The 22,276-nt window shown below is 43.3% G+C and overlaps 3 protein-coding genes across 5 annotated transcripts in view; all 3 read left to right on the top strand.

Moving 5' to 3' along the window:
* Positions 1-22,276, top strand: part of znf740a (zinc finger protein 740a) — a 141,628-nt gene that overhangs the window by 21,136 nt on the left and 98,216 nt on the right. The window lies entirely within an intron of this gene.
* Positions 125-6,493, top strand: smug1 (single-strand-selective monofunctional uracil-DNA glycosylase 1). The gene is made up of 2 exons (XM_072452886.1): positions 125-490; positions 5,727-6,493. Exons 1-2 carry the CDS (start codon positions 125-127, stop codon positions 6,255-6,257), a joined length of 897 nt encoding a protein of 298 aa, XP_072308987.1. The 3' UTR covers positions 6,258-6,493.
* Positions 8,393-22,269, top strand: LOC140365256 (calcium-binding and coiled-coil domain-containing protein 1-like). Of its 3 annotated transcripts, none has more exons than XM_072451586.1 (14): positions 8,393-8,909; positions 9,482-9,644; positions 10,665-10,767; positions 10,994-11,211; positions 12,747-12,959; positions 13,921-14,069; positions 14,520-14,589; positions 15,176-15,430; positions 15,911-16,024; positions 17,722-17,793; positions 19,166-19,220; positions 20,048-20,136; positions 20,963-21,033; positions 22,242-22,269. In XM_072451586.1, exons 2-14 carry the CDS (start codon positions 9,504-9,506, stop codon positions 22,246-22,248), a joined length of 1,557 nt encoding a protein of 518 aa, XP_072307687.1. In that variant the 5' UTR covers positions 8,393-8,909; positions 9,482-9,503; the 3' UTR covers positions 22,249-22,269. The 3 variants fall into 3 exon arrangements, with proteins under 3 accessions (XP_072307687.1, XP_072307686.1, XP_072307688.1); XM_072451585.1 differs by lacking the exon at positions 22,242-22,269 and adding an exon at positions 21,491-22,169; XM_072451587.1 differs by lacking the exons at positions 15,176-15,430; positions 22,242-22,269 and adding an exon at positions 21,491-22,169.

The following is a 22,276-nucleotide window of genomic DNA, read 5'->3' as shown; positions in this document are numbered from 1 at the left end:
GACAGAAAATACTATGTTATTACCCCGATAATATAATAAATCCATGGTTATTACACGGGAATTAAAGACAAAACTAAACTCGAGCTTACTTTCTATTTGATCCGCAGTTTATTCGTTTATAAATATGTCTAATGGCGCTGGAGCTCATCACATCGCGCTTTTACCGGAGCCTGAAGAGCACAAACATCCCCCGGACGCGCCGTCTGAGCCCGGGCCCGGAGCCGACACGTCCGGGGGGTCCGCGCCGCCTCCGGGCCCGGGCGGAGACGGCGCGGACGAGTCTGTTTGCGCCCGGTTCCTGCGGGTCGAGCTGGAGCTGAACCTGCACCTACGCGGCCTCACGTTCACCGAGCCGGTCCGGTACGTCTACAGCCCGCTGGAGTACGCCTGGAGCCCGCACCGCCGCTTCGTGGAGACCTACTGCAGGCCCGGGCAGAGCGTGCTGTTCCTGGGCATGAATCCCGGGCCCTTCGGCATGGCGCAGACCGGGGTCAGTGAGGGGCCCAAAAGTGCTATTATTATTTATTGATTCATTGGTAACGTTTTTCACCAGAATTTAAAGAATGCACACATGATTTGATAAAGTCTTGCTAGCAAAAAATACATTTGAATTTCCAGTGTAGAAATATTTACAAAGGATGGAAATAATGCTCTTTTCTGTGTTTAAAGTGCATATGACGATCAAACACATTTATATATACGATTTTACTAAACATTTTGTCTGTTTGTCCCCAGTTTGACAGTTTTTATAAAGTTTATAATTGTACTTCTTGGTTGGACAGGAGCACAAATATAACATGGGTAGAGTGTAATTCCCTGCCGTTACCTAGCAACCAGAGTGTTGTTGTTGTTGTTGTTGTTGTTTTATGGTGGTTGACATCCGAGTGTTGCATTACCGCCAGACTTTATTCCTCAGACTTTTCGTAGTCCTCAGACTGTCGTAGTCCGTAAAAGTACTCCTTCCATTGCTTTGGTGTTACAAAGCCCATGAGGTCATGATATGACTTTATTCCTCAGACTTTTCTTCTTCCTCTATAGTGTTTTATGGCGGCTGGTATCCAAGTGTTACATTACCGCCAGACTTTATTCCTTAGACTTTATTCCAGCTGGCCTTCTCCCTCGCCAGCTTCATCTTTGGCGTTTTATGTCGTTGTTGTTGTTTTATGGCGGTTGGCATCCAAGTGTTGCATTACTGCCAGAGGCGGTTTGTTGTTGTTGTTGTTGTTGTTTTATGGCGGTTGGCATCCAATTGTTGCATTACCGCCAACTCAAATGACTTAAGAAAATACTTTGTTGTTGTTGTTGTTTTATGGCGGTTGGCATCCGAGTGTTGCATTACCGCCAGACTTTATTCCTCAGACGTTTCGTAGTCCTCAGACTCTGTCGTAGTCCGTAAAAGTACTCCTCCCATTGCTTTGGTTGTTGTTGTTGTTGTTGTTGTTTTATGGCGGTTGGCATCCGAGTGTTGCATTACCGCCAGACTTTATTCCTCAGACGTTTCGTAGTCCTCAGACTCTGTCGTAGTCCGTAAAAGTACTCCTCCCATCGCTTTGGCGTTACAAAGCCCATGAGGTCATGATGTGTTTTTGTGACTAGAATAGTTGTTGTGTCAGAGACCAACCGGCTTTATTCCAGGGAGACTCTTCTTCACCTTCCTCGCCCTCTTTGACGTTCGGTGCTTTGGAAGTACAAAGCCCATGAGATCATGGGACGTCTTTGTTGTTTTACAAAGCCCATGAGGTCATGGGACGTCTTTGTCGTTTTATCCTTTAGAAGTCCTTCTTCCATCACTTTGGCGTTTCTAGGCCCATGAAGTCCAAGCGCGTTAGAACATCCTCTTGCTCCTCATCCTCGGCTCAGTCTCCAACACCCCCCACCTCTATAAACGTTTACCCAGCCCTGTGCTACATAAGTAAGCAACCACAGCCTGACACAAACCCTGTGACTGGATCGCCAGAACGTTCCGCAGATTGAACTCCCGCCCATTATTCCGAAACCACAAGGCCAACCCGGCCCTTTCCCTATCATAAGCCTCACAGCAAATCAGCACATGCTCGACAGTCTCTGGCACCCGACAGTGACCACACAGACCGGTCGGATGTTTGCCTATCCTACTTAGTGACCAATTGAGTCCAGTATGGCCAATCCTCATGCGGGCGAAGGCCCTTTCCTCCCACGCGTTCCTGCCCATAGACCCGCAAGGACCCACACTACCCTGTATGTGATAGAGATGCCGTCCAGTAACACAGTGGCTCCAAAATTCCTGCCAAAGGCCGACCACATGACTCTTGATAACAGGCTTGATTTCAGATTTGCTTAACTCAACCGCCACATCAATTGATGGCCGCCGAAGGGAACGTTTAGCCAGTGCATCAGCCATTTCGTTACCATCCACCCCCACATGCGCAGGGACCCAAATGAAGGAAACCCTCACATCCTTCCTGGACAGGGAGAGCATCAGACAGAAGATGCCATTCAACACATCCTGTCTGCAATCCGATTTCCCAGATTTAATGCTTTGCAATGCAGAAAGGCTGTCAGAGGCCACCACAATGCCGCAACACTGCAAAGCAGATTCCGCCCATTCCAACGCCAACCGTATCGCTATAAGTTCCGACGTGAAAACAGAAAGGCGATCTGTCAACCTCTTCTTGACCGCTAGCCCCAGGTCAGGCACAAAATAAGCGGCGCCAGTATGCCCACTCTCAGGATCCCTAGACCCGTCGGTATAAATAAACACATCACCTGAGTGCTTATCGATGAGCGCTTGAACGGCAAACTGCGGTGCCCTCCCAGCGACTCCTCTAAGCTTGCCATGCAAGCTAACATCAACAGGAGCCGGGACAAACTTCCACGGAGCTATAGCAGACAAAGCCACCGACGGGCTCACACGCAGATCACCAACCCCCGCAAGCCGCGCCTTCGCATTTCCTACCTGGCTGAAAATCATACCGCCAGCCTCACTCTGCCCCCCATCAACCCTGAGAAAGTCCCTCACCGGGTGAGAGCTCGTATGACCTTGCACATTCACCCAGTAAGCCAACAGAAGTTCTAGCCTCCGGAGCCGTAACGGCAATTCCCCCAACTCAACCTGCAGCGCCGAGACAGGGGAGGTCCTAAAAGCCCTACAGCAGATGCGCAAGGCCTGGGCTTGCTCCACATCAAGCTTCTTTAAGTTAGTCTCAGCCGCAGACATGTAGGCTATACAGCCATAATCAATAGCCGCCCTCATGACGGCCCGATAAATACCCAGGAGCGACCTTCTGCTGGCCCCCCAGTCCTGGCCGGATAGACAACGAAGCAAGTTATTCACCCTTTTGCATTTACCACTGACCTCATCAATGTGCCGACGCCAACTAAGCCTCTCGTCAAAGGTGACCCCCAAGAACCTCACCTCCATGACCTGTTCGAGCACCTGCCCATGGTGTTACAAAGCCCATGAGGTCATGATGTGTTTTTGTGACTAGAATAGTTGTTGTGTCAGAGACCAACCGGCTTTATTCCAGGGAGACTCTTCTTCACCTTCCTCGCCCTCTTTGACGTTCGGTGCTTTGGAAGTACAAAGCCCATGAGGTCATGGGACGTCTTTGTTGTTTTACAAAGCCCATGAGATCATGGGACGTCTTTGTTGTTTTATCCTTTAGAAGTCCTTCTTCCATCACTTTGGCGTTTCTAGGCCCATGAAGTCCAAGCGCGTTAGAACATCCTCTTGCTCCTCATCCTCGGCTCAGTCTCCAACACCCCCCACCTCTATAAACGTTTACCCAGCCCTGTGCTACATAAGTAAGCAACCACAGCCTGACACAAACCCTGTGACTGGATCGCCAGAACGTTCCGCAGATTGAACTCCCGCCCATTATTCCGAAACCACAAGGCCAACCCGGCCCTTTCTCTATCATAAGCCTCACAGCAAATCAGCACATTCTCGACAGTCTCTGGCACCCGACAGTGACCACACAGACCGGTCGGGTGTTTGCCTATCCTACTCAGTGACCAATTGAGTCCAGTATGGCCAATCCTCATGCGGGCGAAGGCCCTTTCCTCCCACGCGTTCCTGCCCATAGACCCGCAAGGACCCACACTACCCTGTATGTGATAGAGATGCCGTCCAGTAACACAGTGGCTCCAAAATTCCTGCCAAAGGCCGACCACATGACTCTTGATAACGGGCTTGATTTCAGATTTGCTTAACTCAACCGCCACATCAATTGATGGCCGCCTAAGGGAACGTTTAGCCAGTGCATCAGCCATTTCGTTACCATCCACCCCCACATGCGCAGGGACCCAAATGAAGGAAACCCTCACATCCTTCCTGGACAGGGAGAGCATCAGACAGAAGATGCCATTCAACACATCCTGTCTGCAATCCGATTTCCCAGATTTAATGCTTTGCAATGCAGAAAGGCTGTCAGAGGCCACCACAATGCCGCAACACTGCAAAGCAGATTCTGCCCATTCCAACGCCAACCGTATCGCTATAAGTTCCGACGTGAAAACAGAAAGGCAATCTGTCAACCTCTTCTTGACCGCTAGCCCCAGGTCAGGCACAAAATAAGCGGCGCCAGTACGCCCACTCTCAGGATCCCTAGACCCGTCGGTATAAATAAACACATCACCTGAGTGCTTATCGATGAGCGCTTGAACGGCAAACTGCGGTGCCCTCCCAGCGACTCCTCTAAGCTTGCCATGCAAGCTAACATCAACAGGAGCCGGGACAAACTTCCACGGAGCTATAGCAGACAAAGCCACCGACGGGCTCACACGCAGATCACCAACCCCCGCAAGCCGCGCCTTCGCATTTCCTACCTCCTTACCTAGCAACCAGAGTGTAAACAAGAGCCAAAATCCATATAAATGACACAACAGTTATGACTGCACAATAAAAATGACCTGATAACACCTGTGTTTGATTGAATGATGGTTTAAACTTTCAGAAAGGTGTAAATTATCTCTGCGTTGTCAATGCTACGTCGCATATTGATGACATCACAGAGGGATTCTGTTATAGAACTCGGCTCTACTTCCTGTAATTTTAAAGTAATTTTATTCTTCAAAATGTATTCTTAAACTGCAATTTATTGGATGTAAAACTATGATAAACACGTGTCCCTGACTTTAAGCTGATTAAAAAAATATTTATATTTTTTTGAAAAGTAGGGCTGAAACAAATTAACAGATTAATCACAACTAATCTAGTCGAATCTGAAATATGTGCAGAATAATTTGGTAATAAAATCATCCTTATCTGGTAAAGCACAAGAAACATTTAGAACATTTAGTGTTCTTGAGTATGAACTTATTTTACAAACGACACAGATACTTTAGCTTAATCTGGGTAAAATTTAGTAATAATCTCCTATTCACAGGCCTTTTGCAGTAAAGACAAGTAATAAATCAAAAGAATAATCGCAAGACTAATGGGTAAAATAATTGTTAGTGTCAGCCCTATGGTAAAATATATATATATATATATATGTATATATATATATATGTATAATACATATGATATATATGTATAATATATATATATTCTACATATATATATATATATATATATATAATATATGTATAATATATATATATATATATATCATTGGGGATACATATATATCATATATATATATATATATATATATATATATATATATATATCCCTAATGAGAAATGATTAGCTCATTGTATGTGTCTGGTGCATCTATGTAACTATGCAATGGTCATCTGGTCAGGTCCCGTTTGGCGAGGTGAAGTCGGTGGTGGAGTGGCTGAAGGTCTCGGGGGAGGTGGGCCGCCCCGCTGAGGAGCACCCGAAACGCCGCATCACGGGCCTGTCCTGCACCCAGAGCGAAGTGAGCGGCGCCCGCTTCTGGGGGCTCTTCCGCAAACTCTGCCCCGACCCGACGCTGTTCTTCCGCCACTGCTTCGTCCACAACCTCTGCCCGCTGATGTTCATGGCGCCCAGCGGCAAGAACCTGACGCCGCCCGAGCTGAAGCCGGCGGAGCGGGACGCCCTGCTGGCCAAGTGCGACGTGGCGCTCTGCCAGGCGGTGCAGGTGCTGGGCGTCTCCATGGTGATCGGCGTGGGGCGCGTGGCCGAGCAGAGGGCGCGGAGGGCTCTGGGCGCGGCCGGGCTGAACGTGCGGGTGGAGGGCGTCATGCACCCGTCGCCCCGGAACCCGGCGGCGAACAGGGGCTGGGAGGACGTGGCCCGCAAGAAGCTGGACGAGCTGGGCGTCCTGTCGCTGCTGACCGACTCGTGACGGTCGTGTTTGTGAGGGATGCTGTTTTGGACACGCTAAAGACACACTTTCTGTCAAATTGGCCTTTTTTGTAGCTTTAAGCCGTGTCATCGCATCGTTTCCTTGTCAAAAATGATGGCTGGAGATGCATTTAGCGTCGTTCATGTTCGTTTGTGTTAGTGACTCCAGTTTACAGCGAGTCCTCTTCACTTTGAGCTTCAGAAAACACTCAGTTTGTGACATCAGAGTCCGTAAATCATCACCAGACTCGTTCTGAGCTTTTCCGAATCGGAAAGATGTTTATTTCCATTGTCGGGGGGTAATACCCTCTGCCGCCAGTAGATGGAGTGCTGACACAAATCTTGATGAAGAATTGCTGCATACTTGATACTTACATTAGTGTTTTCTTAAACATGAGCTGCCAAAGCAAAAGTACTTGTTTAAAGGAACATAACAACACAAATAATGCATAATATGTCACTGAATCTGTACAATATAAACCATTCCCACGACGACACCAAACATCTGTGAAAAGATTTTATCTCAGGGTTTTAATTATGTTTTATTTACTATATTTATTATTGTGTGTTTTTATTTTGTCAGTTAATGTAATGGGGAAAAAATCGACATGGATCAAAAAATATGTTTTATTGTTTGAGTTCTGTACGAAAACGTTTCTCTTCATTTTTTAAGTGCCTGTTTTATATTAAATCTAAGGATACTTGGATATGGAATGATGTCTACAGTCGTCTTTTTACAGTTACTCCTTTTATTCCATCCAGATTTATGTGTATTAATGTCAGACCTGGACCACGTACAAGCACCAGAACACGACAATAACGACTATCGACTCATCGTTCACAAAATGAAGAAGGAACAATATTATTTAGAGCTCAACATTGACCCTGAATGCCTTTTCTTTGCACTAGTGGGTTATATTTTGTCATTTCTTATTAGTATGACCGTATTTGAGCTGTAGAGAGTTGAATTATTCACTTCCAGCGCTCATAATAGATACAAATAAAGGTGCAAGTCTAGAGAAGTGTTTATCAAGATTAACAAGATTCAGGATTACTGTATTGCGACAAATGAGGCGTTGTGAAATATTGTTTAAATTCAGGTTATTTTCGTGCATTTCGTCTTCCTCCGTCCCATGCGCTGACTTGACTTTGCTTTTTTTGCCTCATTTTTGCTCACTGAGCTTTTGTTTTGCTAAAATTCTGTATTTTTCCGAGCCTGCAGGGGGAGATAAAGGACACTTTAGCACATTTAATTTTCTAAACACACTTGAGGCACGCGTTAAGGAGAATGTAACTTTAATGAGATTTACAACAGTGTTTCCTCGGCATTAGTTGCGTTTTGATTGATTCCCGTTTTCACCTGCCCCCTAGCCCCGCCCACATTCCTGTAGTAAGTTAAGACTCTTCACATTTGGACACGTTGGACTAAATGGGACTTATATTTTGGACTTTGTCTACGTTAACGTTCTTTTCTTAGGATGCAACCCATTCTTTATTTTTTATTTTTACCTTATTTGTTCTCTCTGTGTTGTCTTGTTTGTTGTTGTTTTTGTTTTATGTTTTAAATTTTGGAAGAAATTATATAAATAAATGAAATAAAATGTCAAAAAATTTAGACTGAGTGACAGATTTAGTGCTTATGAAGAGGCGCGGCTTATCACAATTAAGAGGCGGGGCTAATCAGCTCTGCAGCTTTGAACAGGAAGTCACTGGATCTGTTTCTTTTCTATTAAGTCGTTTTGGGTCAATATTGCACGTTTCAATGAACAAAAAGTGAAATGATGATCTACTTACTGTTCAAAACAAAGAACCTGAACAAAGAATAAAGTATAATACGTCTCCTTTAAAAGGCTCATGACTTTATTCTGTGTATTTATACCTGTTGTAAACATAAATGATACGTTTTACACCAATCGAGCAGGTATTTGTAGAAAAACTTTGCAAAATGTGTAGAAACTGACAGGAAGTGACACCACACCAGGGACACTCATTCTGACCTGCGTTGCCTCCCCGGTTGCCTCTTGTTGTCATGGCAACAGTCTCTAAACGGCATCTCCCACAATCCCCTTGGGCTCTTGTTGGGCAACTTTGCGGGTTGTGAAATGCGCCCCGGGCTCCATGAGGTCCAGAGTATTTGTACCGCACTGTCATCACTAGCACTGACCAGGAACCAGCACTGACCAGGAACCAGTACTGACCAGGAACCAGCACTGACCAGGAACCAGTACTGACCAGGAACCAGCACTGACCAGGAACCAGTACTGACCAGGAACCAGCACTGACCAGGAACCAGCACTGACCAGGGACCAGTACTGTCCAGGAACCAGCACTGACCAGGAACCAGTACTGACCAGGAACCAGCACTGACCAGGAACCAGTACTGACCAGGAACCAGCACTGACCAGGAACCAGCACTGACCAGGGACCAGTACTGTCCAGGAACCAGCACTGACCAGGAACCAGTACTGACCAGGAACCAGTACTGACCAGGAACCGGCACTGACCAGGAACCAGTATTGACCAGACCAGGAACCAGCACTGACCAGGAACCAGCACTGACCAGGAACCAGTACTGACCAGGAACCAGTACTGACCAGGAACCGGCACTGACCAGGAACCAGTATTGACCAGACCAGGAACCAGCACTAACCAGGTTTAGTCTGAATCTGAATCTGAATCTGAATTTGTTTTAAATAAAGTTACACATAATTTGTGTTAGACAGCTGTATATTAAAGTCCCTTGTGGTTTATGCATATCAACATGAACAAATACTGTATTTATTTGTTTAATTACAGTCAATTAAAACTAAAAAAATCTGGATTTTCAAACCGTTTTAAACATAAATGTGACTTGAGCTATAAACATGCTTTTTAATTTCTTTAAATAATCAGCTCATTTTGTCATTATTTCTCACGTTAAAGCTTTTGAGATTGTTTTTTATGACACAGTTTTTCTTTTTAGAGCGAGAAGCTGAATGATAGTTATACTGTTATATTATCATTAGTTATGTTGTGTTGTTGTGTAGTTATGAATGGGCTTTTCAGACTTAAACATAGTCTGAACACAAACTCTCTGGGCTCTTGTGCCATCTTCATTGCCCACGCTGCATTCCAGAGGGTCTCGTTTCCTCAGCTGACAGCCTCGCGCTGACACGTGAGCCGGCCGGCTGCTGCTGCTGCTGCTGCTGCTGATGATGACGATGTTGTTGTTGTTTTCTTCTCTAGCCGCGTCCAGCTCACGGTTACCATGGACGCGCCGGAGCGCCCCGCCGCGGCCCAGTTCAGAAACGTGGGGCAGTTTTACTTCCCTCAGACGCGGGTGGAGTGCCACCTGAGCCTGAGCCCCGAGCGGCGCTGGAGCGCCCGCGACTGGATCGGCATCTTCAAGGTTCAAACTCAACATTAAAGACGCTCTCGCCGTTTAAAGCTTCACTCTGTAACATGTCAGACCGTAATACAAATATACACATAATATATACATTTACGAGTACTGTTGTTGTGGCTCGACATGCTTGAAAGGCAGGCGTTCTGACCGGGAGTGGGCTTGCCTCTCCACAGACCTGACTCGTACTTTGGCCTGCCTGTCTCCATGGAGATGTTTGCCTAGAATGTTCCAGAATAGGACTTTAACAGTGTCTGATCAGTGAGTCTGTCACAGAAAGAATGAAGAAAGACAAACTTAATTTAAAATGTGGTTTCAAAAAGTGGTTCAGATTTCAGTTTTATACATTTATACTTTGAATTTATATGTCAGGTCAGGTCTGTCTCAGGTCAGGTCTCGGGTCAGGTCGGGTCTCGGGTCTCAGGTCAGGTTTCAGGTCAGGTCTCAGGTCAGGTCTCAGGCCAGGTCAGGTCTCGGGTCAGGTCTCGGGTCAGGTCGGGTCTCGGGTCTCAGGTCAGGTTTCAGGTCAGGTCTCAGGTCAGGTCTCAGGCCAGGTCAGGTCTCGGGTCAGGTCTCGGGTCAGGTCGGGTCTCGGGTCTCAGGTCAGGTTTCAGGTCAGGTCTCAGGTCAGGTCTCAGGCCAGGTCAGGTCTCGGGTCAAGACTCTGGTCAGATCTCAGGTCTCAAGTCAGGTCTCGGGTCTCAGGTCAGGTCTTGGGTCAAGACTCTGGTCAGATCTCAGGTCTCAGGTCAGGTCTCGGGTCTCAGGTCAGGTCTTGGGTCAAGACTCTGGTCAGATCTCAGGTCTCAGGTCAGGTCTCGGGTCAAGACTCTGGTCAGATCTCAGGTCTCAGGTCAGGTCTCGGGTCTCAGGTCAGGTCTTGGGTCAAGACTCTGGTCAGATCTCAGGTCTCAGGTCAGGTCTCGGGTCTCGGGTCAGGTCTTGGGTCAAGACTCTGGTCAGATCTCAGGTCTCAGGTCAGGTCTCGGGTCTCAGGTCAGATCTTTAAGTGTTCTTGTCCCTCAGGTCGGCTGGACGTGCCTAAAGGACTATCACACCTACACCTGGGTCAATCTGCCTGAGAGCTACAGCCATGGATCCAGTGTGGACTGCTGCGCGCTCTTCCACGGTCAGAAACACTTCGGATTTACCGTTCACTCCAACAATTTAAACTGTTTTAATTCATCTTTTTGTGAGAGTCAATAATTCACTCTCAAACAAAACATTTCTGTCCTTAAATGCGAGACTAAACAGGACGACTCAAACATGCATGAAAAAAACAAAAACAGCTCTGAGTTCGTCAATAATGAGGGAAAACCAATAATAAATAATGACAAAGTGATGTTGTGTCACAGCGTTCTACCTGCCACGCCCGGGCCCCGCGCAGTACGAGTTTGTGTACGTGGACCAGAGCGGGCAGGTGTGCGGGCGGAGTCGCACCTTCAACTTCTGCTCGCCCAAACCTCTGGAGGAGCTGGAGGCCGTGAGAGAGGAGCAAGACGACGAGCGAGATGACGAGCGGGAGGAGGAGGAGGAGCTGATGGTGGTGGTCTCCAGGGCGACGCTGCTGCAGGTCTGAACGTGTTCAAATGAGTGTGTGAATAATGACAAACACTGCATCAACACTGGGACTGGAACTAAACCAGGAACTAAACCAGGAACTAAACCAGGAACTAAACCAGGATTAGAACAGGATTAAAAAGGTCTCTGCGTGTCGTTGTGTCTTTGTTTATAGTGCTAAACTAGAGGGAAAAATACAAGTCGTAATTCATGAATGATGAATAAAAGAAAAACTATTATGAGACGGTGATAAATGGAGCTCTGCTAGTTTTTTTTTTAGTTTTTTTAAGGAAAAAGCTGCGAAAATACATGGCTAGAGCTACAAATTACATGTATTATTATTATTATTATTATTATGGTTATTATTATTATTATTATTATTATTATTATTAATGTATTATTTTAAATTATTATTATTTATTTATTTAAATTATTATATTTATTATTGTTATTATGGTTGTTATTATAATAATAATAATAATAATAATAATAATTATTATTATTATTATTATTATTATTATTATTATTATTATTATTATTATCATTATCATTATATTGCACATTTGATTTGTTCCAACCAAAAAAGGTAGAGAATATCTACAAATAAAGTGCTAAACATTTAGATATAATAATGCTCAAAATATGGTCAAGTTTATGTCATTAATTGACTGCTCACAATTATTCCCGTCACTCGTAGCAAAAAGTCCAAATAAAAGGCCCTCTGACACTCCGGTAGAGTGGGAAAAGAACTCCAGCTTCTGCCACACCGAAAACAGTTTAAATGAGGCTAAAACAAGAGCTGCGAGCATTCACGGTTTCGCACTGCAGCGCATTGACGTGGAGTTTCACCTCAGACACACTTTTGTGCTCACGTCCCACATATTCTGCACCGGACATCACCAATAACAACTGGAGACCTTTAGTGGTTTATGCGATTAATCGGTCGATGGTTTTTCTTCATCAACCATTGCAGTTACAGCAGAAAGGAGAAGAAAAGAGCGAGATATTTCAAGAGTGAATGATGAGCTTTTTCTGCCATTTAAATAAATACACTATTTATCAGTTTATTTGTAATTGTGTGAAATCCTGTACAAACCTGGTAAAATTGCAGAGTCACACTTTGAAAGGTTGAATAAACCCTTTAAATTAAAGGTCCCGTGTCAGGGTGGAACATTCAATGAGCTAAAATGCCAGTTATATTTAGATTAAGATAGTTACATTCTTACATTTTGCAAAAAAGTCTAAACATTTTATCCCAGAACAGCAACATGTCTAGGTTTACAAATCTTTCTGCTTTTAATTTATGACATCACAGTAGGAAATTACCCAGCAACCAATGGGCCAAAACTGATCTAATGTCACACTCATTTTAATTCATGTTTAAAGGGTCAAAAAAGTGGTTTCTTTTGTGTAAAGTATGCTTAAACTTTGGATGGAACGAGTACCCCTGGTGTGACGTCACTTCCTGTAACCAACAGCCGCGTGATTGGTCTAAACTTAAACTACCAAACACCAAACCTCCTTTTCTCTTGCGTTGCGGCGATGCAGAAGTGTCTGGACGAGAGCCTGAAATGCCAGGGCGCTCTGCAGGGGACGCTGGACGAGGCGAGGCGCGAGCTGGAGGCGGAGCGAGAGCGCGTCCAGCGGAGCGAGCGGGCGTGGCAGAGGGAGAGGGAGGTCCTGAAGAGGGAGTTGTCCGAGCTGCGGGAGACCATCGCGCAGCACACGAACACGCTGAAGAGGATGGAGGGCAAACATCAGGTGCGGGAGATCCTCGTCACGCAATTCCGCTTTGTTTACGCCGCCATTGGACTCTGAATGCGCCGTCGAGGGCCTCAGCGTCGGCGTCACACGTTTTAGAACTTAAAACATGCATCGCTTTGTGTCTGTGAGGCTTGTGAGCTCCATCTACTGGCAGCAGAAGCGTCACCATGGGGAAATAAACGAAAGCTAGCACGCCGCGGTACAAGCTAATGAAAGCGCGTACCGTATTTTCCGGAGTATAAGTCGCACTAGCCAAAAAAACGCACAATAGAGGAGAAAAAACACATATATAAGTCGCACTGGAGTATAAGTCGCACCAGCCAAAAAAAATGCATAATAAAGAAGAAAAAACCAAGACCAAGAACCGACATTTCATCTTGAAATGCAATTTAAAATAATAACAGATGAGAGAACATGGTGAATAGGTGTCCGTATGCTAACGCTAACACCTTCAGCTACATGACGCACAGACAGAACTGTGGTAAGTGTCTGGTATGTTAACGTAACATATGAACAGTTATTCAGATAACTATAGCATAAAGAACATGCTAACAAGTTTACCAAAGCATCAGTTTTACCCCAAATCACTAAATCCATTGAATTCTTCTTCCTCTGTGTCACTTCTAAACAACTCCACAAACTCCAGAGGAAGAGGAAGTGCAGATTCTTCTTCTGCGTCGCTTAGAGCCTAGAGCGCCCTCTTGTGGTTGTCAGTGTGAAAATAACAAATAATATCACATATAAGTCGCTCTGGAGTACAAGTCGCACCCCAACCAAAACTATGAAAAAAGGTGCGTCTTATAGTCCGGAAAATACGGTTAGAATCAGAAACCGTTTTTAGATTTACATACGCAGGTGTCCACGTTATAAAAGATCTTCAGGGTCTGTTCAATCCAGATAACGATGATGAGGATCAGTCGTTGCATGACTCATAATAAGCGTGTGCTGTGTCGTTAAGGACGTGAAGTACAACCAGGAGAATCTGAGCAGTGAACTGAGCAAACTCCTGTCTGAGAAAGCGGCGAGTGTGCGGAGGATCGAGGAGCTGGAGGAGGACGAGAAGGTGGCGCGAGGACGAGAGGAAGAGGCCAACGCCGAGCTGGAGAGGTACGACACGAGAATATAACATGAACACAACGTGAATACAACGGGAATACAACGTGAATACTGTGCCACGTAAATCTTTCCCCTTGCTATGTTTTTATTTTTATTTTATTTTTTGACAGAAGTTGTTTTCTCCTCGTTTGTCTCAATCATGATTTTATTTTTTTAATTTAAAGTGCCTATGACAGGTTTTTACAATTTTCAGATTTGAACTTTATTTGGTGTATTTAATAAATTATAGTTTTACACCAATCGAGCGCGTATTTGTGGAGAAATGTGGAAAAATCTGTAGAAAAATGACAGGAAGTGACATCACACCAGGGACACTCATTCCAGTCAAAGTTTGTGTAGAATTTACACAAATAATCAACTTTTTTGACTCTCTAAACATTAAATCAAAATAAAGTTGCTCTCATATATTTTTATATATTGAATATAATTGTGTTTTGACAGACTGAGGGAGCGAGTGCAGAAAATGACTTGTCAGATGAAACACGAGGAGGAGAAGAAAAAGTCTCTGCAAGTGAGTGATTATTTCAAATGTTTTTCATCAAATTTAGCTTTTATTTAAGACGAGAGAATCTTCTTTTGTCCGTTTGGCTCCTCGTTTGTCTCCTCGTTTGTCTCCTCGTTTGACTCCTCGTTTGACTCCTCGTTTGGCTCCTCGTTTGGCTCCTCGTTTGACTCCTCATTTGTTTCCTCGTTTGGCTCCTCATTTGGCTCCTCATGTGACTCCTCGTTTGGCTCCTCATTTGGCTCCTCAAGTGACTCCTCGTTTGGCTCCTCATGTGACACCTCATTTGTCTCCTCGTTTGACTCCTCATTTGTCTCCTCGTTTGGCTCCTCGTGTAACTCCTCATTTGGCTCCTCATTTGTCTCCTCGTTTGACTCCTCATTTGACTCCTTCTTTGACTCCTCATTTGACTCCTCATTTCGCTCCTCTTTGGACTCCTCATGTGACTCTTCATTTGACTCCTTCTTTCACTCCTCATTTGTCTCCTCGTTTTGCTCCTTGTTTGCCTCCTCGTTTGCCTCCTCGTTTGCCTCCTCGTTTGCCTCCTCATGTGACTCCTCATTTGCCTCCTCGTTCCGCCCCTCCTTTGGCCCAGGCGGAGCACGAGAGCCTGTCGCAGGAGGTGCGGGGCCTGCAGGACCGGCTGGACTCCTCCGAGCTCCTGGCGCAGGCCCTGAGGCGGGACCTGAGGCAGATGACGTCCCGCCACAGCCAGCTCCACACCGAGCTGCAGCAGTCGCGCCTCCAGGGGGCGCAGCTGAGCCTGCAACTGTCCCAGGACCAGCTGCAGCAGAGGGAGGAGCGGGCGGACTGGGCTCTAGAGAGGGAGAGCTTCAGGCAGGCTGCAGAGGTCAGAGGTCAAGCGTACATCGCACACGCAAGCGCTCGGAGAGTAAGACCACTTCCTGAATATTTAGAGTAACTGTATTCTGGTACAAATACTCCTTCTTTTGGTGGTATTCAGAGTAGGTTCACGTAACATCACAACATTTTAGAACTTCTATTGTTCAAAGTGGAGCTGGAGCAGGATTCAGTGGTTTATGGTTCATATCTGTGTCATTACTGAAACAAAAACTGACTCAAAGTTCAACGTCTTTTCTGTCGCCGCAAATAAACAAAAGGTGAATTATTTGTTCACGCCAGCTTGAAACGCGTCATTGTCGTGCGTTGAAAAGACTTTAAACCATGAGATTAGCCAATCGTCGATATTTCCTGCACCTTTCCGTACCCAAAGACCCACATAACAGCATCGCCGGCTCTGATTGGCCAGAGCTCAGCTGATTATGTGTGTGTACAACTACTCGAGTACTAATGCCTGTGTTTGTCTTAGAGCGATAAGAACAAGCTGGAAGAGCTGCACGCTGAGCTGCGCCGGAAAGAAGAGTGGCTCCAGGACGAGCGGGCGGAGCGCGAGCGGCTGGAGAAGGAGCGCGACCACATCAGAGTCAGTATATTCTATTATCTATGTTTAGTCCTGACTCTGGCACCAGCAGGAGGCAGGTCCATGTTTAGTCCTGACTCTGGCACCAGCAGGAGGCCGGTCCATGTTTAGTCCTGACTCTGGCACCAGCAGGAGGCCGGTCCATGTTTAGTCCTGACTCTGGCACCAGCAGGAGGCCGGTCCATGTTTAGTCCTGACTCTGGCACCAGCAGGAGGCCGGTCCATGTTTAGTCCTGACTCTGGCACCAGCAGGAGGCCGTTACAGTCTAATCTACTGGAGACAAACGCATGGATAAATCTCTTCAAGTCTGGTTTAGACACTATATTTTTGATTTTGTCAATGTTTTTTAGATTCTCTTGAAATCATCGTCAAAGACGATGATTTCAGTCTTGTCTGTGTTTAGGTTTTAAAAGATAACACTAAATTATCCATAGTCATGGTCAACCAACTTTATCGCACCCCGTAGTGACACCTGCTTTATATCTTATTCTGAACTCATAGCTCTTAATCCAAGTTGTTTTTAAATGCGCCGTGACAAAAACATAATCAAATACAGAACAAACAACACCAGAAGGAGCGATGACCCCATGAGACAAACTGTCATCTGAGTCAAACGCTAATACCAGATAAAAACATATTGACCAATCGCTACGTCTCCTTCTATAAATATGAAAGTCGATGGAAAAACAGCTTCTCACGTTTCATTTTGAACGAGTGGAAACGAGGCCAAAGTTTCATCACTCGCAAACACAAATAGATGCTTTTCTCTGAACAGTCAGTCAACACTGGTCTGTAACCGGAGGCACGAGAGCGACAGGAAGTGCGCTGAAGAGGAATAACAGAGCACCGCAGATGACCGTATTTTCTGGACTATAAGTCGTACCGGCCAAAAAAATGCATAATAGAGAAGAAAAAAACATAAATAAGTTGCACTGGAGTATGAAATGCAGTTGCAAGTGTGAAAATGACAAATAATATCACATATAAGTCGCTCCGGAGTATAAGTTTATATAAGTATAAATATAAGTATAAGTCGCACCCCGGGCAAAACTATGAAAAAAGGTGCCACTTAGAGTCTGGAAAATACGGTAACTTCAATTTAAACAGCCCACTAGACTAAAAAAAAACCTTTACCGTGTTTTCCGGACTTTATGTTGCACTTTTATTACACTGGCAACTACATTTCACATGACAACCACAAGAGGGCGCTCAAGGCTCTATTGATGAGATGCGACTTATACTCCAGTGCGACTTATATATGTATTTTTTTTTCTAATAGAAAATTGGGATTTTTCAGGTCAAAAAAACTAAATATTTGACAATTTTAGAGGCAAAATTTAGTCATTTTTAAAAATCCACCTAAATGTTAAGTACTTCTTTTATCTGGCTTTATCAGTTATTGTCGTTGAGAAGTTTGATTCCGTCACAAAATTGAGGAATAAAACAACAAGAAAAGTCGTTTGGGCCTATCTCAGCAGTTGTGAATAATCATTTATTTTCAGACATTGTAACACTAAAATGTTATATTGATTAGATGTGACTTAAACAACCTACACCTAATGTATTTTTTATCTCTTACATAATAATGTATTAAATTATGAAATTTCCCCATGTGGGACAATAAAGGAATATCTTATCTTATAAAAATGCTTAAGTTTAAAGTTCTGTGTCAATGAACGGATGCTGCTGTTCCTTTAAGGCCCAGCAGAGGGAGCTGCAGGAGCTGAAGTCTGTTCAGAGAAAGAGTGAGAGTGGAGCCCAAGAGCCACAGGTAAGATTCACCCTCAGAGACTTGCTCTAAACGCCTTTGTATTTATAATATTTACAGAAAATACACAGTATATTTAAAGGAGACGTCATTAATTGTGCTTTTTTGGGGGCTCTTTGTATTGAGCTTCCCTATAGATCCTTGCGTTAAATTTTGTTCGTTGTAAACCGCAATATTAACCCAAAATGGCTTGTGAATCGATACAGGTCTATTTAAACATGTTGAAAATGGCAGAACTGTCAAGCCCCGCCTCTTCACAGTGACATTTCGCCGTAACAAGCGGCGCATCGTCATCTACGCATTTTTATTGTTGAAAAGTGGCGACGTGACATGTGGGAAACCAGACACGTGTCACTCAGAGGCTTCAGTTTGAAAAGAATCGTGTTTTAACAGAGACAGGGATGTGGGCGGGGATATGGGGTGGGTGAAAACGGGAGAGCACTCGAGACACAACAGCATGAACTCTCAAACGTGCAGGATACTTTGAGGAAACTAATGATGTGGAAACACTGTCGTAACGAGGCGAAAAGCTCATTTTGACCTAATATATATGTCCCCTTTAACATGTCAAATAATTAAAAGCGCATTTTGTAATTTTACTATTGCGATGTTGCCATGGAGATAAGTTTAAAGTGTGTATGACAGGTTTTTATGACTCTATTTGGTGTATTTGTACCTGTTGTACTTAAAATGATAAATGATAGTTTTACACCAATCGAGCAGGTATTTGTGGAGAAAACGTTGAAAAATAGAAAATGACAGGAAGTGACATCACACCAGGGAAACTATGCATTTCTATGCGTAAAAAATTTTTTTTTTTTTTTTTTTGAGACTGGGACTGAGTTTTGGCCCAGTGTTTGCTGGGTAATTTCCTACTGTGATGTCATCAATTACAACCAGGAAGTAAAATTCTGAACCTAAAAAAATGGCTATTCTGAGATCAAATGTTTAATTTTTTTAGCACAATTTCAAATATATTAATCTTAGCTGCGTTATAGTTCAGTGAGTGGTCCGACCTGTAGGGGGCGCTTTAAAGTCATACTGTGGAACATTCCGGCGGCGTACCAAGTTAATATTCATGGGTTTCAGCTTTCTTTTTCATGCCAAACTTTTGTGGACTTTTCCCCATTGAAAAGAGACAATATTTAGTTATAAATTGCCAATCGCTATGGCAACGGTCCCAATTCATCCTCATCCTGAAACCCAAGGAAAGTGGAATTTGACAAAAGCTTAGTTCACAGTTCATCATTTACACATTATTGTTTGTCGTTTATTAATATCTAATTATTTATGGTTTTACACGTCATTTAACTGAACTTTTTGGACTAAACCAGGTGTGTTTTTTGTGCCATTTGTTTTGTATTTTTGGCATTAGACGTCGTCAGTGAAGCAGGAAGAGGAAGATGATCTCTGCACAAAGTCAACCTACTGTAAATATACACAAACACATGAACCTGAAAAATACTATAATAATTATAAAAAAAATGTTTTGAATGAATAAATAAATAAAAATACACAAACAAAAATACACAAACAAAAATACACAAACAAAAATACACAAAAAATATAAAAATAAAAATAATAGAATAATAAATAAATGAATAATAATAATAAAATAATAACAAGATTTGTTCTAATTAATCACTTTTTAAAAAAATCTTTGTTGCAGTTCAATTAAAGTATAAAAACAAATAAATAAACCCAAAAAGTGCAGAAATATCACCTTATAGCCTTGTTTTGGACCGCTCTCTTTGAAGGATTTTTTTACAGTTTTAATTATAAACGATGTACCAGAGATTTTGCATAATTTTGCATATCTCCAATGCAACAAATTGCTATATTATCCTTTAAAAATATATATATATGTTCCACCAAGGGATGTCAAGATTATTCAGTTAATAGATAATCGTGCTTATTCAGGTCACAATATAATCGTAAGAACCAAAACATATTGATTGTGACAATTTTAAATGCAATGGTCTTTTTAGTTCAATCTATCGTCCAAAAAATGGATCTAATTGTAAATAACGTTTTATATCTGGCTGTTTTGGTCAAATTTGACTTTATTTTGTCTTTCAGAATGTTAAATTTCATAAAGCCGGTCACAAACTTGAGAAACAGTGACGCGTTTAGCCTCAGAAATAATTGAGAATCATGAAAAATCGTCACCTTTCGATATCCCTGACTCCGCCTCCATCTGCATACACATCGGCAGAGTGGTTAGCACGATCACAAACCACTGTTTCTGCTGTTCTAGCCTCTGATGACGAAGACCCTCCCTCCTCCTCCTCCCTGTGCTCGGTCTCCACGGACACAGACCCGCCTCAGCTCTCGTCAGAATCATGGGTGAGTAACAGAGGGTTAACGTCAGAGCAACAGCGCCCCCACAGCTCGGAGGGCGTAGCACAGGTTCTTGTGCTACTCTAATGTACACACCACTTAGTTTTTAAATATTAATATAGTTTCACATCAGTGGAGTTTCAGCTTGTGAAGAAAAGTTATTGTGTGGGAGGAAATGTGTTCAAGTATTCTGTGATTAAAGTATTGTTTTTTAAATTTTCAGGACATTTATATCGAAAGTCATTAAAAACACAAAATAAAATGCAATTGAATGTTAAAGAAAAGAAGCCCTCACAAAAATATGACACAAATTGCACCGACAATTAAGTACCGCAACGACAAAATGGAAAAAATTACATTCCGACTTTATTTGAAAATAAACTCGGGTTTGGTTTATTTGTGCCGTCATTTATTTTTCTCGTTGGATGTGCTACTGCTTTAGAGTCCGGTCTACTCTTCTCTCTCTGGTCTTGGTTTGTTTTGCCGTGTTTGTTTTTATTCTTAATACTGACAAAGACATGCTTTTTTTTTTTCATTTAAAGCCGCACTGTGTCACTTTTCTGGTGCTTCCACTCTCTGTTTGCCTCCGTCTCTTCTTTGGCATTTAACATTTCCACCGCTTACAGTCGTGCATTCTTACTTAGAACAGGCTCGCCTCCCCGCAGATCTGGACCGTGTAGCTCGTCTGCTTGTCTCCATGGCGATACAATAGCGTGGAGAGGAGTAAGCAGCGCACCCTGGAGCAGAAACGTGACATTGTGCACTTTTAAAAACTCATATTTACATTTTCACGCTGTCTTTTGTCTTTTGTTTTGCCTCGACTCTTCTTCAGGAGGAGGAGGAGCTGTATGAATCTGCTAAAGACAATCTGATGGCTCCTAAACTCACTGACGCCCCCCAGAGGTGAGTCTCCCGCGAGTCATCTCTCCTAAAAAAAAACCTCTACATTAAAGGACAAATATTTTTTTGTGTAGTTTTGGTCTAAACATGCTCTTGAGAAACTTTGCTTTGACATGTCACGTTTTAGAACTTAAAATAATGTAAAAACCACACGCGATTACCAGTAAAGTGTTCTTACATCAAGGCTGCTCCATCTACTGGCCATAGAGGGGATAGAAAAGGGGGGGAAACGCCATCGGGAAGTTGTAACGAGTGCAATTTGAGAGCGAAATACTCAGAACGAGTCATTTATGGACTTAAAAATGGCACGGGAGATATCAAAGCTCGTAATCGGGATGTAAACAAAGGCTAAATACGACTCCAGGTATGTTATTAATGAGGGAACAATGTCACGACCTGATTAAAAGCTCCAAAATTAGCTCTGTTTTGCCTCATATGTGAATCTTTGTCTCTTCTTCAGCGAGCTGTGTGACCCGTATGTGTGGTAGAGTCCTCTTCGCCGTCAAGTCTCCATTTCAGACCTTTTTTAAATGTATTTTTTAAGCAGTTTTACACGTTTGCTTCCTCTGCGGCTCGACGGTATTATGTGTGGCATTAAACATTGCAGATGAATCTTTCGCTGTAATGCTTCAGAGTGTGAAAAGCACGGCTTCAGTGGCAGTTACAAACAAGAAACGGCAAAAATGCAATAAATAAATAAATGAAAATAGATACAAATTAGGTGGAAAGTGCTATAGTTATGTAGTGATCTTTGACATTAATAGTAATTGATTTAATTTCCTTTTCTTTTACTGCAGGGCGTGAGATTGGGTCAAATTAAATCATTCATAATTATGGATTTGTTTAATACTTTACAATTCTTTACTCATATTTCGCTGGTTTCGATGCTGCTCCAAAACATATTATTAAACAGATTTGATTGTTTTTTACTTTGTCGTGTTAGATTGATTGAAATGACTTTTGTGTAACGTGTTGACATTGCGTCTCATATTACAAGATTGTGCACCACTTGTTTCATGTAAATTGTTGTAAAATGTTTAGTTTTAGCTACATTTGCCACACTCTTCTGTAGTTTGAAGCTTGTGGGTGTGAAAAAAATGCTGTGATTTCCTTTGTGAATAAAGGTTTTTATGATTAAACGTCCTGCAGTGATTTTGTGTTTTGTTTGCAATATTGAGCTTGGATTCATGAATACTTTATTATTTTTCTAGTAAATGAAACAACGATACACAAGATGAACAAAGGG

Source organism: Eucyclogobius newberryi, unplaced genomic scaffold, assembly GCF_026437365.1.
Source record: "Eucyclogobius newberryi isolate DKJ021-1_F unplaced genomic scaffold, fEucNew1.0.hap1 SCAF_19, whole genome shotgun sequence".
Lineage (NCBI taxonomy): Eukaryota > Metazoa > Chordata > Actinopteri > Gobiiformes > Gobiidae > Eucyclogobius > Eucyclogobius newberryi.
The sequence above is the reverse complement of the archived record's forward strand: the minus strand, read 5'-3'. Positions and strand labels throughout refer to the sequence as shown.